Source organism: Mya arenaria, chromosome 9, assembly GCF_026914265.1.
Source record: "Mya arenaria isolate MELC-2E11 chromosome 9, ASM2691426v1".
Classification (NCBI taxonomy): domain Eukaryota; kingdom Metazoa; phylum Mollusca; class Bivalvia; order Myida; family Myidae; genus Mya; species Mya arenaria.
Genome location: NC_069130.1, coordinates 61,309,863 through 61,327,442, shown reverse-complemented (window position 1 = coordinate 61,327,442; position 17,580 = coordinate 61,309,863). Strand labels below are relative to the sequence as shown.

At 37.4% G+C, this 17,580-nt stretch overlaps 1 protein-coding gene across 9 annotated transcripts in view; it reads left to right on the top strand.

The window, feature by feature from the left end:
- Positions 1-10,870, top strand: part of LOC128246520 (multiple epidermal growth factor-like domains protein 6) — a 105,093-nt gene extending 94,223 nt beyond the window's left edge. For 7 of the 9 annotated variants that reach the window (XM_052964751.1, XM_052964758.1, XM_052964756.1 and 4 more), the window contains 6 exons: positions 4,289-4,435; positions 4,723-4,980; positions 5,289-5,417; positions 5,778-5,903; positions 6,024-6,158; positions 8,678-10,870. In XM_052964751.1, coding sequence (XP_052820711.1) covers positions 4,289-4,435; positions 4,723-4,980; positions 5,289-5,417; positions 5,778-5,903; positions 6,024-6,158; positions 8,678-8,754 — 872 coding nt within the window. In that variant the 3' untranslated portion in view covers positions 8,755-10,870. Of the gene's footprint in view, positions 1-4,288; positions 4,436-4,722; positions 4,981-5,288; positions 5,418-5,777; positions 5,904-6,023; positions 6,159-6,629; positions 6,661-8,677 lie in introns of all 9 variants that reach the window. The other 2 variants (XM_052964753.1, XM_052964752.1) reach the window with 2 other exon arrangements.
- The last annotated feature ends 6,710 nt before the right edge of the window (positions 10,871-17,580 follow it).

Sequence of the window (17,580 nt, the reverse complement as noted above, 5' to 3'; positions counted from 1 at the left end):
GTCCTCATAGGTCGTTTGATTATAGCGTTGTTTCCGACTGTAATCACTGTCCTTGTGCTAATGGTGCTAGACCTACTGTATTCTCAGTGTCCTTAGTCCTTGAGTGTCTTGTTCTTATGACACTAGACCGACTGTACTCTAAGATTTTGGGGTTCCCGTGCTTATGAATCTAGACCGACTTGTGTGTCCTTATATTATAGCGCTAGACCGACTGTGTTTATAGTTCTTGGTCGTCCTTTGCCTATAGCGCTAGACCGACTATATTTATAGTTCTTGGTCGTCCTTTGCCTATAGCGCTAGACCGACTGTATTTATAGTTCTTGGTCGTCCTTTGCCTATAGCGCTAGACAGACTGTACTTATAGTCCTTGGGCGTCCTTTGCTTATGGCGTTAGACTGACTGTACTCTTAGTCTAAGGGTGTCGTTAGCTTATAGCATTAGACCGACTGTACTTATAGTCCTTGGGCGTCCTTTGCTTATGGCGTTAGACTGACTGTACTCTTAGTCTAAGGGTGTCCTTAGCTTATAGCGCTAGACTGACTGTACTTATGGTCCTAGTTTGTTCACTTCTTTTGGCGCTATACCCACTGTACTTATAGTCCTAGGGTGTCGTTTGCTTATGGCGTTAGACCGACTGTACTCGTAGTCATTGGGCGTCCTTTGCTTATGGGGCTAGACCTACTGTACTTAAAGTCCTAGGGTGGCCTTTGCTGATTGTACGCATAGTTCTTGGGTGTCTTTACTTATGGCGTTAGACTGACTGTACTTCCTTTCCTTTGGTGTCCCTTTGCTTATGGCGTTAGACGGACTGTACTCTCAGATCTTGGGTGTCCTTTGCTTATGGCGTTAGACCGACTTTACTCTCAGATCTTGGGTGTCCTTTGCTTATGGCGTTAGACGGACTGTACTCTCAGATCTTGGGTGTCCTTTACTTATGGCGTTAGACGGACTGTACTCTCAGATCTTTGGTGTCCTTTGCTTATGGCGTTAGACGGACTGTACTCTCAGATCTTTGGTGTCCCTTTGCTTATGGCGTTAGACGGACTGTACTCTCAGAACTTTGGTGTCCTTTGCTTATGGCGTTAGACGGACTGTACTCTCAGATCTTTGGTGTCCTTTGCTGATGGCGTTAGACCGACTGTACTCTCATATCTTTGGTGTCCTTTGCTTATGGCGTTAGACCGACTGTACTCTCAGATCTTTGGTGTCCTTTGCTGATGGCGTTAGACCGACTGTACTCTCATATCTTTGGTGTCCTTTGCTTATGGCGTTAGACGGACTGTACTCTCAGATCTTTGGTGTCCTTTGCTGATGGCGTTAGACGGACTGTACTCTCAGATCTTGGGTGTCCTTTGCTTATGGCGTTAGACCGACTGTACTCTCAGTCCATGGGTGTCCTTTGTTGAAGACGCTAGACCGCTTGTATTCCCAGTTCTGTGGTCATTGACTGTCTGTACTGTATGACTGTACTATCAGTCATTGGGTGTCCTTTGCTTATGACGTTAGACGGACTGTACTCTTAATTCTTGGGTCTCCTTTGCTGATGGCGTTAGACCGACTGTACTCTCATATCTTTGGTGTCCTTTGCTTATGGCGTTAGACGGACTGTACTCTCAGATCTTTGGTGTCCTTTGCTGATGGCGTTAGACCGACTGTACTCTCATATCTTTGGTGTCCTTTGCTTATGGCGTTAGACGGACTGTACTCTCAGATCTTTGGTGTCCTTTGCTGATGGCGTTAGACGGACTGTACTCTCAGATCTTGGGTGTCCTTTGCTTATGGCGTTAGACCGACTGTACTCTCATATCTTGGGTGTCCTTTGCTTATGGGGTTAGACCGACTGTACTCTCAGATCTTGGGTGTCCTTTGCTTATGGGGTTAGACCGACTGTACTCTCAGATCTTGGGTGTCCTTTGCTTATGGCGTTAGACCGACTGTACTCTCAGATCTTGGGTGTCCTTTGCTTATGGGGTTAGACCGACTGTACTCTCAGTCCATGGGTGTCCTTTGTTGAAGACGCTAGACCGCTTGTATTCCCAGTTCTGTGGTCATTGACTGTCTGTACTGTATGACTGTACTATCAGTCATTGGGTGTCCTTTGCTTATGACGTTAGACGGACTGTACTCTTAATTCTTGGGTCTCCTTTGCTTATGGTGTTAGACCGACTGTACTTATAGTCCTAGGGTGTCGTTTGCTTATGGCATTAGACCGACTGTACTCTCAGTCATTGGGCGTCCTTTGCTTATGGGGCTAGACCTACTGTACTTAAAGTCCTAGGGTGGCCTTTGCTGATTGTACGCATAGTTCTTGGGTGTCTTTACTTATTGCGTTAGACTGACTGTACTTCATTTCCTTTGGTGTCCCTTTGCTTATGGCGTTAGACGGACTGTACTCTCAGATCTTGGGTGTCCTTTGCTTATGGCGTTAGACCGACTTTACTCTCAGATCTTGGGTGTCCTTTGCTTATGGCGTTAGACGGACTGTACTCTCAGATCTTGGGTGTCCTTTACTTATGGCGTTAGACGGACTGTACTCTCAGATCTTTGGTGTCCTTTGCTTATGGCGTTAGACGGACTGTACTCTCAGATATTTGGTGTCCCTTTGCTTATGGCGTTAGACGGACTGTACTCTCAGAACTTTGGTGTCATTTGCTTATGGCGTTAGACGGACTGTACTCTCAGATCTTTGGTGTCCTTTGCTTATGGCGTTAGACCGACTGTACTCTCATATCTTTGGTGTCCTTTGCTTATGGCGTTGGACGGACTGTACTCTCAGATCTTTGGTGTCCTTTGCTGATGGCGTTAGACCGACTGTACTCTCATATCTTTGGTGTCCTTTGCTTATGGCGTTAGACGGACTGTACTCTCAGATCTTTGGTGTCCTTTGCTGATGGCGTTAGACGGACTGTACTCTCAGATCTTGGGTGTCCTTTGCTTATGGCGTTAGACCGACTGTACTCTCAGTCCATGGGTGTCCTTTGTTGAAGACGCTAGACCGCTTGTATTCCCAGTTCTGTGGTCATTGACTGTCTGTACTGTATGACTGTACTATCAGTCATTGGGTGTCCTTTGCTTATGACGTTAGACGGACTGTACTCTTAATTCTTGGGTCTCCTTTGCTGATGGCGTTAGACCGACTGTACTCTCATATCTTTGGTGTCCTTTGCTTATGGCGTTAGACGGACTGTACTCTCAGATCTTTGGTGTCCTTTGCTGATGGCGTTAGACCGACTGTACTCTCATATCTTTGGTGTCCTTTGCTTATGGCGTTAGACGGACTGTACTCTCAGATCTTTGGTGTCCTTTGCTGATGGCGTTAGACGGACTGTACTCTCAGATCTTGGGTGTCCTTTGCTTATGGCGTTAGACCGACTGTACTCTCATATCTTGGGTGTCCTTTGCTTATGGGGTTAGACCGACTGTACTCTCAGATCTTGGGTGTCCTTTGCTTATGGGGTTAGACCGACTGTACTCTCAGATCTTGGGTGTCCTTTGCTTATGGCGTTAGACCGACTGTACTCTCAGATCTTGGGTGTCCTTTGCTTATGGCGTTAGACCGACTGTACTCTCAGTCCATGGGTGTCCTTTGTTGAAGACGCTAGACCGCTTGTATTCCCAGTTCTGTGGTCATTGACTGTCTGTACTGTATGACTGTACTATCAGTCATTGGGTGTCCTTTGCTTATGACGTTAAACGGACTGTACTCTTAATTCTTGGGTCTCCTTTGCTTATGGTGTTAGACCGACTGTACTTATAGTACTAGGGTGTCATTTGTTTATGGCATTAGACCGAATGTACTCTCAGTCCTAGGGTGTCTTTTACTTAAGGCGTTAGACCGACTGTATTCTCAGTTCTTGGGTGTCCTTCTCTGAAGGCGTTAGACCGACTGTTCTCTAGTCATTAGCTGTCCTTTGCTTATGGCGGTAGACCGACTGTACTCTTAGCCATTGGGTGTCTTTTGCTTATCGCGTTAGACCGACTGTTCTCTTAGTCATTGGGTGTCCCTTGCTTGTGGCGCTTGACCAACTGTACTCTTAGTAATTGGGTGTCATTTGCTTATGACGCTATGTTCCTTCTGTTTTGTTTGCGTTCAAGCGCAAACACAGCACCAAATACACTAGTAAACGTTTGTTTACACCTCATAGAGGCCGAGAACAAATCGTTGACAAAGAGTATAATTATTTTCAACTCTGTACAATGTATAACAAGATCAATACTGTACACGCCTCAAAGCGGTAAAGGGTTCAACGATGCCCAATCAACATTCCAATTCTGCTATTGATTTTAGGTTCCACTTGTCAGCATATGTGCCCCGAGGGCCGGTGGGGTGAGAACTGTACTGAGTTGTGTGAGTGTATGGACAGTGCGCACTGTGGCCGGATAGCTGGGAAATGCAAGTGTCCGCCTGGCTTCACAGGGCATAGCTGTGACAAAAGTACTTTGTATTTTTAATATGTGTTTCTCAAGTAGACCATCAGTTAATGAAAACTACGTTTTGCCTCAACGCTATGTAATAGCTTCCAACTACATATATTTATTTTGAAAATATATGGAATATGGCTTACAATACAGTTCAATTAGCATTGTTTTAATTTTGATCACGCACCTTTTTGATAGCAACGCAATATCCTAATATTGAGATACCATATGAATTGATATTAAACACTTCTTCAACTATAAAAAGCTTTACCTGATTTTGAAAATAATTGTTTCTGTTTTTAGCTTGTGAAGAAGGCTTTTTCGGTATAGATTGTGAAGAAGAGTGTGAGTGTGGACCAAAAGGTCACTGTGATCCTATATCCGGTAGTTGCATGTGTGACCTTGGTTGGCATGGAGATACGTGTGAGGATGAGTGCCCGGATGGCAAATTTGGGCCTGAATGTATTCACACTTGTAGGTGTGATAATGGTGCCTCTTGTGACTCAGTTACGGGATGTTGTAAATGTAAACCAGGATATTATGGCCAGTCCTGTGAATACGGTGCGTGTCTTTATTTTTTATCTTTTCCAAATAAAACCAAAAAGAAGTGTTTGTTTAATTACGCTTGCCACATATTTGTTTAAATACGAGTAGATTTTGCGCAAGTAATCTTATTCAAGGTTGGATCAGGTCAAGATCGCACAATTTACCGTAACTATATGCATCTGCTGATATCATCATTTTATGATATCCGAACAATTGTTTCAGATGTCAACTGTTGCCATTCAAACATCGGTAAAGTCAAATGAAGAATTGTTTATTATGTCTTAAAAATACAGTGCATGTATTGTAACTTTTGGAATTTTCAGAATGCCCAAAGGGAACGCACGGTGATTACTGCAGTGAAAGATGTGACTGTAAAAACGAGGCCAGTTGTGATCACGTGACTGGATCATGTGACTGTAAACCGGGTTATACCGGCTTATCCTGTCAGGAAAGTAAGATACATTTGAATGTGAATTCTTGTGTAAGGAGAAAACGTTATTTTGGTGTTTAAATGTTGTATTTCAAGTCATTTATCTTAAACATATTGCTGCGTGGTTATATACATGCTTTGTTCATTATCTGCACTACGAGTGGATATTTTGGTAGATAAAATTTGCTTTACGTATTTGATTTTTACTAGTATGAAGAACAGATGTGTGTACAGATTAAAAGAAATAACTCAGCAAATTATCACAATAAGTGTTTGATATGGTTATGCAGACTGTACTTGTGGGTACACACACATCAAGAAAAATATTCAAAAAAATGAAAATCGATAAACGATACTTGTAGTTCAAGCCTTTCTTTTTCAGAGTGTTCAAACGAAACATATGGGTTGCGTTGTGCACAGCTGTGCAGCTGTGAGGAGTTTCCGTGTCATCATATTTCAGGCGAATGTATATGTCCGCCTGGCCTAGAGCCGCCCGACTGCCGGAAGCGTAAGTTTAAGCTGTATATTACTCTATTCCTGACTGTTCTTTTAACCAGCATATGGTATAAGCATTAATTAACAAAGATACACGACACATCGTTAACGTAATAACGTTTCTATGTTAAAGCGTGCCAAGCAGGTCGGTACGGGCCTTCCTGCCAATTTCGTTGTGACTGTGATAACGGGGCCACTTGTGACCACGTGACCGGCGCGTGTCTGTGCGTCTATGGTTGGATAGGGCCTAGATGCGAGCACCAACTAAGTGAGTTTCTGATTTGTTTGTTTGTTTTTCATTATGACTTTTATTGAACACAACTGCCTTACTTGATTTTTGAGCTCCTCTATCGAGATAAAGACTATATACAATCTGAGATAACAGCATTGTTTCCTAAAGACAGGCTTAGGGTATTTCACTTGTGATATTTTTGTGTACTGCATAGGCCATTATATGTCCAACACACGAATATTTACAAAAACGATCCATTAACAAATATTTGTTCGCATTTTCTTCTGATCATTTTTGTTTTTTTTATTGATGATTTTTTTTTTTATTGAGGATTTTTATAACTTTAAAGCTTAAACTTTCTGTTTCAAAAGCAGTTCTGTTAATTATTAGCAGAGTCTGTTCTTTTTGAGTTTATCTTTGATGAACGGATTGTTTATTTTAGTTCTTTTAATTGAATCATTTTATATTGCACTTGAGTCAATACTGTTTTTTTCTTTCAATATTAAGAATCAAGAAACGTTCCTTATAAGCGGTAATGGTAAGTGAATGGTTGCATATGTGCACGTATTCTGTAGCGGTGAATAGTATCTATAATTGTTTACATTGCATTCCTATTTTCACTTTCTCTCTTACTTTCACATATGTGTTAGCGAAAGTATAAAAATACCAATTAACAAATTCAACTCTCTTTCTTATTGAAGTTTTTAAGACAATATGGTATAGTTGTTAAGCTTGCAAAATTTGATTTGGATTTTCCCATTTCACATGCTGTACTAAATGTAAACTACCGTTATGAGTGAAGCATTGTTTGCCTGTATATCATATACAATCGACGTAAATATTTGCACGCGTTTGAGGGTGATATAGCGGTATTTTGATTTCGGTCTAAGTTTAGCTTTGTGTTGGTAAATGATGCATGTGACTAAAGTCTTTGTGCATATGATTACTTATTGCATGCTCGTGCTCTTTTTTATCTTATTTTTATTATTTCTATCGCATTTCGTCTTCCATATACAGTATACATTATATACTTCTCACAGACTATAGTTCAAAGAAACAACATCAAAACAACGGGTAGTCGAAATGGTTTCACATTAATTTGTGTTTTATATTTAATCATGGAAAAAGATGGTATTGTATATACGATATATGAGGTAATACTCTAATATTATTAACAACTGTTCCCTTTTAATGCTAATGTATGGATATTTTACTTCTTATGCAATAGTTTTGGAAGAATGTGAAGTTGCTAAACATATATCGCAGATAATACGAATTGTTACTTGTATGTAAACGTGCGAACTACTTTTTCGGAAAAACGTCATCAAAATATGTGTACTGTTTATTTTACGCATGCTCATTAGTATCCGTGTCACCATACGGTCGTTCTCTGTTTCCGTACCATTATAGTACGTTGTGAAGTCTGTGAACTACTTTCGCGTCGTTAAAAATAGCGCGAAAAATATCTGGTAAAACCTGTCGAATTTTGTATACATAGCATTACTTTTTTACACACGCCAGCAGTAGCATGCACATATTCAGGACTTGTATTCAAAGAAACATGAGGATAAGCACGAAGCAGAGAACACTTTCGTTCTATCTAGACAACTAAATGCACATAGTTGTTTCGAAGATCATAAGTTGTAACATTATCATATACATGAGCAGCTCGCTAATACACAAAGACTATTTCGCATCATCGATAGTAATACGGTTGACCCACGATCTTTCTCCAGTTCTGCATATAATGATCGTTGAACATCCTACGAATACTCACTTTTGTTAAACAATGGCCACTTTACGCCTTCAGGAAAAGACGATTTGTTTATGCTCGTAAATAAATACCGTTTAAGTCCGTATTTTTATGCCGTGACATTTCATTATTATTTTCGTATTAGCAGTTGGTTTATTTTGCTGAGCTATAAATCATTTCTTTCTTATTTTGCTCAATAAAGTAATTTATATATTTTCTTACTTTTTTCGCTGGAGTAGCCTCCCTTGACTTCAACAAACAATTTTACGTAACATATTCATACGCGCAAACCATTGCATATTTGGACATTTGACAGCAGTTAATTAAAAAAAATCGTAGCGGTAAATTTAATTCAAATTGAAACAGAAAAAAGGATAGTAAGATTAATACAAAATGGAATATTACGATAAGACGCCTTTCTTATAATCTGCATCACGTCTCGTTTGGTAAGTAAACACGCATCCGTCTCGTTCTGCGGTCTCGACGGATACGTGTTATCATACCAAACTCGACGTGAAACATGTCACTAAAAAGAGTCTTATCATAATATCCCCTATAAGCTCGAGAAGAGCGTCTTATGTGAAGGTACCGGTTGACGTTTGAGAAAACGTTTTCGCCACCGACTTTTGAGGTCAACTGCAACCGAATGGTTGCTTCACGTTCAAGCAGAAGTACATTTTCGGATTCTCTCCTCTTAAAATAGAATCAAAGACTGCAATTAACTTTGAGGCAAACATTGTAAACTCCTTTGTCACATTTTAGTGTGAATGTATGTATAAATAAATACCATTTGTATTTGTAGCAGCAAGTGAGTCGGGTCCAAGACGAGGTGACATACCGTGGGAGTGGAACTACGCTTACAGAAGACGACGAAAATAACTTGTGTAAAAAGACAACAACGGAATTAACGAGGATTTGATATCATGCAAAAGCCATTGAAGCGATGAAGATGTCAACGCAAAAATTATAATGAAAAGTTTTCTATGCATAGACTGAAAAAAGAGAAACATTGAGTTTCAAAAACATACTTTGATTGTGAAGCTCGTTTTCCTAAACATTATAGTTGCGAACACAAGCCAGTGCTGCTGTAAATTAGACATTACACATACATTGTGTCAAGGTACTGCAACATAGTTACTTACGAGTGCAATACATATGTGCGATATGGCTTTGAACTTAAACCATAAGTGGCCGTATGAAATTGGTAACGTTCGCCCATTGATATTGTGAAACACCACTCGAGCGAAGCCAGTCCCAATGGGCAGCTCACTGTGTCGGAGTTTGATAGACTGAAAATAGACAACTTAAACTGTCTGATTCCATATTCCGATTAAGGACGGTGAATGTCATTTAAATGTGTTGTCCATGTACGGATAATTTAGCTGGCCAGTATCTTGAATTTGTTAAAATCAGTGTTGAACAATCATGCGTTTTTGTAGGCTACGCTGCTTAGCAAAATTGTGATTTACACTTTTCTTTTTAGTTTTTAGTATCAAATTAGTTGTTTGAATGAATTGCCAAAGAATTTCAAAGCTTACTGGACACGTTATGTTTGCAATATTTATTTTTACCTATTTCGACTGGTCATGTACATCAGTATGCACTGACTGTATTATAATTGCATGCATGTATAGTATGTAAGTGTATTTGCCTGTACAAAATAATTTCATGTACATTTCAATAATCGTGATCATATCAACACTGTATACACATATAAGCGAAACTTCAATACCGTTTGTGACGTTATTTTAATTCAGAAAACCATCAATTGAAAATAACGCAGATACATACTTATATACATAGAAAATACATGAACAAATAAGCAGAGTAATGGTTGAATCGGTGTATAACAAACTATGGCAATTAATATTGTTTAATTGATTTATTTCATGTTTCGCAACAGTTTCGTTTTACTGCTGATGATTCTTGCTCATTCAGTCGCGTTAGTTCGAAGTCCAGTACACATTGGTGATGAGGAATGTTCAAGAAAGATGGTTTTCAATTAGCTTGGAGTCCAAAACTTTAGAATGTATGCAAATAAATACACTGTGTAAGCTTAACTCTGCTGTCTTCAAATACATGTACCTGTGACCACCCAGTTGCAATACGCATACACAATTCATGTCTTTAATCTCAAATATGTTTACATTATTCAGAACTTTTCTGATCAAAATAGTTTTTCATGAACTTTCTTCAATACAGAACCAGTAAAATTTTGCTGTCAGAAACGTTAAGAGAAGCATGCCGATTTCTAAATATAAAATCGTTTTAAAAACAAGGAGCTGGCTATCAAACTAACCTTTCGATAAGATGCGTCGAAGACCAATATAACGTTGAACTGTTTTACGGGGAAGAGACACAAATGTATAAACAGCACATACACAAATACAAACACCACACACAGACAGCATATGTATCCAAATAGCTTTATCAATAATTGATGGGATCTCCGCCTTGGAACAATCAGCGAAAAATATCAAAGTTTTACTTGTGAATTGATATATGTTTAGCTGAGCTGCAGATATTTCCAGAATGGTATATCTGGTATTGAAAGTGAGCGTCCATCATAGCTTTGGATTCTGAGGTTAATGTTTATGTATATATGACCATCTTGTGGTTTTGGTGACAGTGTTTACAATAATATAGTCTTTGTTAAATTATCAATGAGTTTGTCTGAAGAATTATGTTTTAAAGTGGTTGCAATGTATCATTAATGTTAAATAAAGTATGTTGTGTTACTGTATTTTACAACAAAACCACAACTCAAACGAAATGTCGAGTTGTAAAACAGTGAGTGTATGGACTGTATGGATAACGAAATAAATGAACATCCTGCATTGATGTGCATGCGCTTAGGCAACATTGAAACTTTATGAACATTGCAATTTATCGTTCGTGTTTATTCATATGTAGTTATATTGTTCCATTTATACTGTAAAATTATATGATGTTACCTATTGTATGACTGTTTTGTCAAATAAAATTTCAAGATGTTGTTATTATTGTGTTTGCTATCATTATGTGTTTGTTTTTTTACGACCTTTCGTGGTTATAGTAAAGTTTCCCGGTTTCTGCTATGAACTTGGAGTTAAAACATATTTTATTGCATGACGATACATTTACACATTATACGATTTAGTTTAGTTTAGTTTATTCTGTTTATCCTCCACCTCCAAATGTGAAGAGAAGTATAGTTTATATACACATACACAAATATATACAATACAATACAAAGTATGGAATTAGAAAAATAACAACAAAAAACAAACAAACACACAAACGTTATGGACACATATAAAGCATAAGGTTATTTACAATATATACAAATAATACATTGCCTATGTCATTTGACAGGAACTGACGCTTATCGTTTGATTGAAATAAAGTCCGTTTACAATTGTGTTGTGGTTACAATGGCATTTATTGTCAATTTATATTTTTTGCAAAATTTGACACTACAATAAAGCACTGGATTCGACATTCATCAGTAATGTCAAGATTGGTGAATCCTCTTAACATCTCAACAAGTTGATGGTTCAGATTTAATAAAATCAAGCGTCTAAATTGTTCTTCACCTAAGAGGTTTATAAGTTTGGACCATAGCCGGCATCGTTCATTTTCAAAATATGGACAAAAGAACACCTTATGCAGAACAATTTCATTTGTTACTGCATTACAATGATAGCATGTAATGAAATACTTCCGTGCAAAAAATTTACATAATAAACCGAACATTGAGAAACATTGCTTTTTATAGACTGGGAAGCTTTTTAGAAATCGCCATATCAGACAAAATTCATAATTGGAGTGAAAAAGGGAGAATAGTTTGAGGTTTTCGTCATCGTGTACTTTTCCACGATTTTGTCACATGTTCATCAATGGCTGATTTGCAAATTCTTTTCCAAACGAATTTGTTTGGAAACACGGAAGACTTAGAAAATTCTGTTAAGTATGATGTGAGTTCGTATTTACCTAGAATACTATATATATCAGGGATAAATCCCTGAGCTTTTATAGGTTGTGATATAAACGATAAAAGTCTGTTGACAAAGACTTTTTTAATTTTCATATTTGGATCAGCGTGACATAATTGACATAAGAATGCTAATTTTTTCGAATCAATGAAATTTTGAATTGGTTGGATTCCAAGACAACTGAGTGCAATGTCTGTGCGTGATTCTTTTGGGACCCCTTGGATCCACTTAATGCATTGCCGGTGGATTCTTTCCAAGGGGAGCAACTGGTTCGAAGTGACACCGCTCCAGAGTTCGCTCCCGTATAGAGCGGCTGAGAGAACTTTCGTTTCGTAGATGCGTATTGAAGTGATCGGGTTTAGCCCGTTTTTACCGATTCCACAGTTTGTCACACTGAAAAACGTTTTTCGAAGCTTATGGCAGCTTTCTGATATGTTTTCATTGATATTTAATTGTTTATTACAAAGTATTCCAAGGTGGTTATATGAATCGGATTCATCAATTAAATAATCACCAAGTTTCCATGTCCTAGGGCTCTTTTTATTTTCATTAAATACTAAAACTTTACATTTTGATGGATTATAGTAATACCTTTCCTTGCGTTCGTATAGAAAGGACATGCAATGGGATTTGGCGACGAGTTTTTTCAACATCAGTTACGGCCCTTTCCCGGCCCGGAGTCAATAATACAATGAAAACTTCAGAGACAAGCCTTGTAGTCAATAACTTAAACATTAACGCTGATTAGAGGCATAAGGTCAGTGTATTGAATAAATAAAATAAAGCAACAATACAAAATTATGCTGTCGAATATTCGAAACTGAATTATTCTAACCCTTTACGAATTGTCTCTTAGGCCAAAAAAAACCACATGTGTTTCCGGTAACATGGCGAAAAAAAAGGGTCGGTCGGTCGGGATTTTTTTTTTCCATATCATGCAATTTTCTGTTGAATCAGATGAATTATGTTATATCTAAGCGTATCATAATTGACAAAAAGTCAGAGAAAAACACCATTGTTTAATGTCTGAAATCATTTACTTACCTTCGACTATTGTATTTTCCCGCCAATTTTGCCCATGAAATCTGGTGTTTTTTGTATACAATACTCGGTTTTTAGAACAAATCCAGCACTTCAATTTCTACAAATCTGTGATAATGTTCTACTCAAACAGTCAATTATCAACTAAATTTGTTAATTTGCTTGAGGAAAATCGTCGATTTTCTTGTTATCTGTGAGCTCCTTAAACTAGGTTTTGAAATGGGATAGGTTTAAAACAGAACAAGTAAACGCGGATATGGATTTATTTTACTTATCTTATTTTCGTACAATCAAAGTTTCATTCATATTTATAGTGAATTCAAACATTTCGGTCATTGTTATAAGATTCCCAGACGACGATTATTGATTATTATTTTTTCGATCGAAATCTTGGCAATCAAATGGGATCATACGGTATCCGACTGACCGAATTAAATACAAACCATAGCCACGCGCCTTTGATATTATCACCGCTCGTGCTCTCACGTCACAAATTGTACCGTTTGATCTGCAGCCGACACATTCCAACAAATGTGTCGTTAACTTTCGAAGGTTTTTGTTTTGGTTTCAGTTGATGGGACTTATTAATATAGGGCGAAATAAATAAACATGAATTCGCAAAGCCTAATCGTAAGAAGCATGCATGATATACGCAGAGCTTAATTGTAAAAAAATAAGTTTTATTTTGGACATGAATAAATAACACCGCGGACTATAATCTTAAATATTTTCATTTTAAAGACTGCAAAATGTCTCTTGTGATTAACCACGTGTTTGGACCGTAAACATGCGTTTGCCAATTTGAAGATATCGGACAGGGTTCGCCGCCCTCTGCCATTTTGTTTTCCTGTTGACATAGGGTCTCGGTTATACATCATTAGGAATGAAAGTTTATTCTGCGGGGACATCGAAAGACAAACAACGAAAATAATAACGATATATTTTATTTTTTTACTACTTTTATGTCTAAAAAAAAAGATAAGGGTCGGCGAGGAAAAAATAGGGTCGGTCGGGTTACCGGAAACACAGGTATTATTTTTTTGGCCTTATAATTATACGAGGTGTTATCGACTGGCATCAGTAATTCAAGAACCTGGCCTAAATTTCTCGAAACATCTTAAGCTTAATAGGCTTAAAATTAATTTTGATAAATGAAACATTGTGAATATCATGAACATATTTCCTATTTAATGTCTGAATTCTCTAAAAATAAATAATAACACAAATAATAGGGAAACAAAAATAGTGAGATTAGCTTAATCCTGTTATAAGGGACTTGAGACGTTTCAAGAAATTAGGGCTCTTATGATAATATATGACGGTATCGGCTGGCATCGGTTAAAGCTCTTTCTTATAGGAACGACTATACATGTCTTTACAATCAAACGTATAGTAAAGCAAATAATAATTTCTATAAAGTACACACATAGATTTCTCCACTTAAAGTTTAAAATAGCCATTTCACTAAATATGTGAATTTACATTTTTTTGAATTGCCTCAATGACTTTGATATTGATATATAAACAGAGATGGCATTTGAGCACAATTTGACAATCGTTAGCAAGCAATCAAACTCTTGTTACAAAATCGTGTTTGTTTTATACTGAGAGTAGGTACACAACTATTACACGAACAAAGAACACAAAGATTGCAACGGATTAACGTGTGAAATACATTCAAATAATAGTAATATTCCAAACTAGAAAGCTTTAGTTACCTCACTCATTTAGTCACTTATAGCTGGATCAAGCTATCATCATTTTATTGAGGTATAAATTATGGAATTTCTACTTTTAAAGATTTTTAAGATGTTCAAGGGAAATTGATTTTAAGATATTCACTTTAATTATGACAAGCTTTATAAAGTCAGGTTTAAGGAATTAATTGGGTAAATGAAATATTATACTTAGTCCTGTTCTCCTTAAAAAAATTGCAAGAGTTTGCGGTTAGGGCATGTACAGCAGCATTTAAGGTTACTCTGATCTTGTTTACACATTCAAACACCAAAGCCTAACTCTCAAGCTTAGGAAATATGGACCAATCTCGTTGTAGATCAACAACTTGATGCAGTTGTTTAAGAGCTGAAAGCAAAAACAAAACAGTTTAAATAAAATTATTCTTACTTCGACAATTCACAGAATGTCGGTTATTAAATACCATTAAACCATGGACTATATCTAAAAAGAGGGACATTCAGAATGCACAGCGACCTTAGCTCGTCTGTAATTTAAAGTTAATGCCATGCTTTTATATTTCAATATATCTCAGTTTTAAATGTCTTTTATTCCTACCGAAAGTCAATGTTAAAATTTCAATAACCAGGTAAGTTGTTCCTTCCTTAGATATTTCGATTGAAACATTTATTTAACAGTACGTTTGACTACATTACGATCGTAAGTGAAATGATGTCGAAGATGTTACTCTAAAATGAATGTTGATTTTGCTACTACATGTAAAGCCAATTAAAATCATATAGTTACATCAAGTAGGTTTAATGTTCAGTTCTACGGTTCATCACATAGGAAACACTATTTAAAACACGTGTTGTTGACGATGTATAGTATACAAGTAAACATAAACCGTGTGTCTGTATATCTTCAATGGCGAAATATATTAAAACATGTTTTTTTGCTTTATTCTGTGTTTCATCCTAAATTGACATTTTCCTAATACCATTTTGACTAAACAGGTTAAATACGGATTTATTGTTTATACTTATTCATGGACAGTCTTAAATCTGAATAAGATGCTATTTTTAAAAATATAATGTAGGGTAAGCTTTAAGGTCTAAAGTTATATACCAATTTTTCTTTAATCTACAGGCAATGATAACAGCAACCACAACGACGGCTGCAGCTCCTACTAAACCACCGATCAGACCTCCGTAGCTAGCTACAATATCAAATTAGAACTTTGACAGATAATAAGGCATTCAATTATTCATACGTTGAAACCAGAACGAGCAGTGTTTGTGTCATGCAAATAATAACGACATATCTTTTATCTTTATAGAAATAAAATCTTAATACCTGTCATATCTTCAAATGCAAGGAATTGAGCAAATGCTGATACTGTTTGATCATCTTTTATCCGAGTGTGACACATTGTGACAAGGTTTATTTCATTTTAATCACAATCATTCTAGTCTTATCAATATCATGCTTAAACATTCTGCTGATAACACTATAACACTTGACAGTTGATTGATGCATTTTCAAGTATTCTATATTTATTACATTTTTTTCAAACAAACGATTTGTTTTTAAAACGTAAATAACTAGTCCTAAGCATACTCACTACATTTCGAACCACGAGAGTAGTATCCATGTTTGCAACCGTCCCTACATCTGCCGCTATATTGTAGGCATGCCGTGTTTTCGCAGTTGGTATTACAGGTATTCTGGCATCGCTCACCATAATATCCTTCCAGGCACTTCCCGACGCATGATCCATTTGTGTGACAGAGATTACCAAATTTATCGGGTACGCAAAAAGAGGAACATGAATGTTCGCATTTTGGACCATGGACGTTTTTAATACAACCGCCAAGGCAAACGCCCGATTTGGAATCGCAATTCACACCAAAGCAATCACTATTGCATGTTTCATTACATGGGTTATCATAGTCTTCGACTCCATATAATCCTAATGCACACGATTCACATTTATTACCGATAACGTTCTGATTTATGCAACCATGTAAGCAAATCCCGTTGTCATTACATAATTAATGAAGACAGTTCGGACATTCTTTTTCACAATTTTCTCCGAAGTGATCAGGGACACAAATATTGCAGTTTGGTCCTTGGAAAAACCTTCTACAAATGCACGTGCCGTCCATTTTACATATACCATGAACACAACCCCTACTACAGTGATTTTGACAAAAGGCTGAGCCATAACGTCCAGGTACACAACTCGTGCATGTGTGTGGCCCTTCGCATGTTTTGCATTCTGGATTATAACATTCACAAAAATCACCATTGAACCCAGGCTTACAGTAAAAACAGTGTCCATTTAACTTGTTGCAGATGCCATTACAGTGGATACTGCATTTATTATCGCATTTCGGACCCCAAAATCCATCTTTGCATGTCATTGCGCAGTGTCCATTTTCTTTGTAACAAACAAGACATGATTGTGAATTCATGAAGTAGTCTGTTTGAAAACACATGCATCTGCTAACATTTGTAAATTCCACACACATGTCCCTACAGCTACTTTCGCATGCATAATCGCAAGCATATCGCCACGTGTTACCATTGCAGTAGCAATTTCTTCGTATGTCACACATTCCTTCAGAGCCATAGCTGCATTGATCAACGCAGCGCTCACCCCAAAAGCCATTCCTGCATACACAGTATCCACTGATAGGGTCACATTGCTTGTTCTCGCACCCTATACCGCATATGTTGCGGCAGTCCTGACCCCAGAACCCGGGTCTACAAACAGCATGAACACCTACTGCAAGAGCAATAAGAGTTAAACAGCAATTATTATATATTTCATTCAAGTAAAAAGGAGCCCATCCAAATGACAGCCTATGAGTGCGTTTAAATAAAAGGTTGTATGTAAGTAAATCTATTAAATGAAGCAATTTCCTTGGATAACTTTTGTAAATTAGTTACATCTCTTGTATACCACCTTGCCGTGGACGATGAAATCGAACCCTTTAACGCAAATTGATCA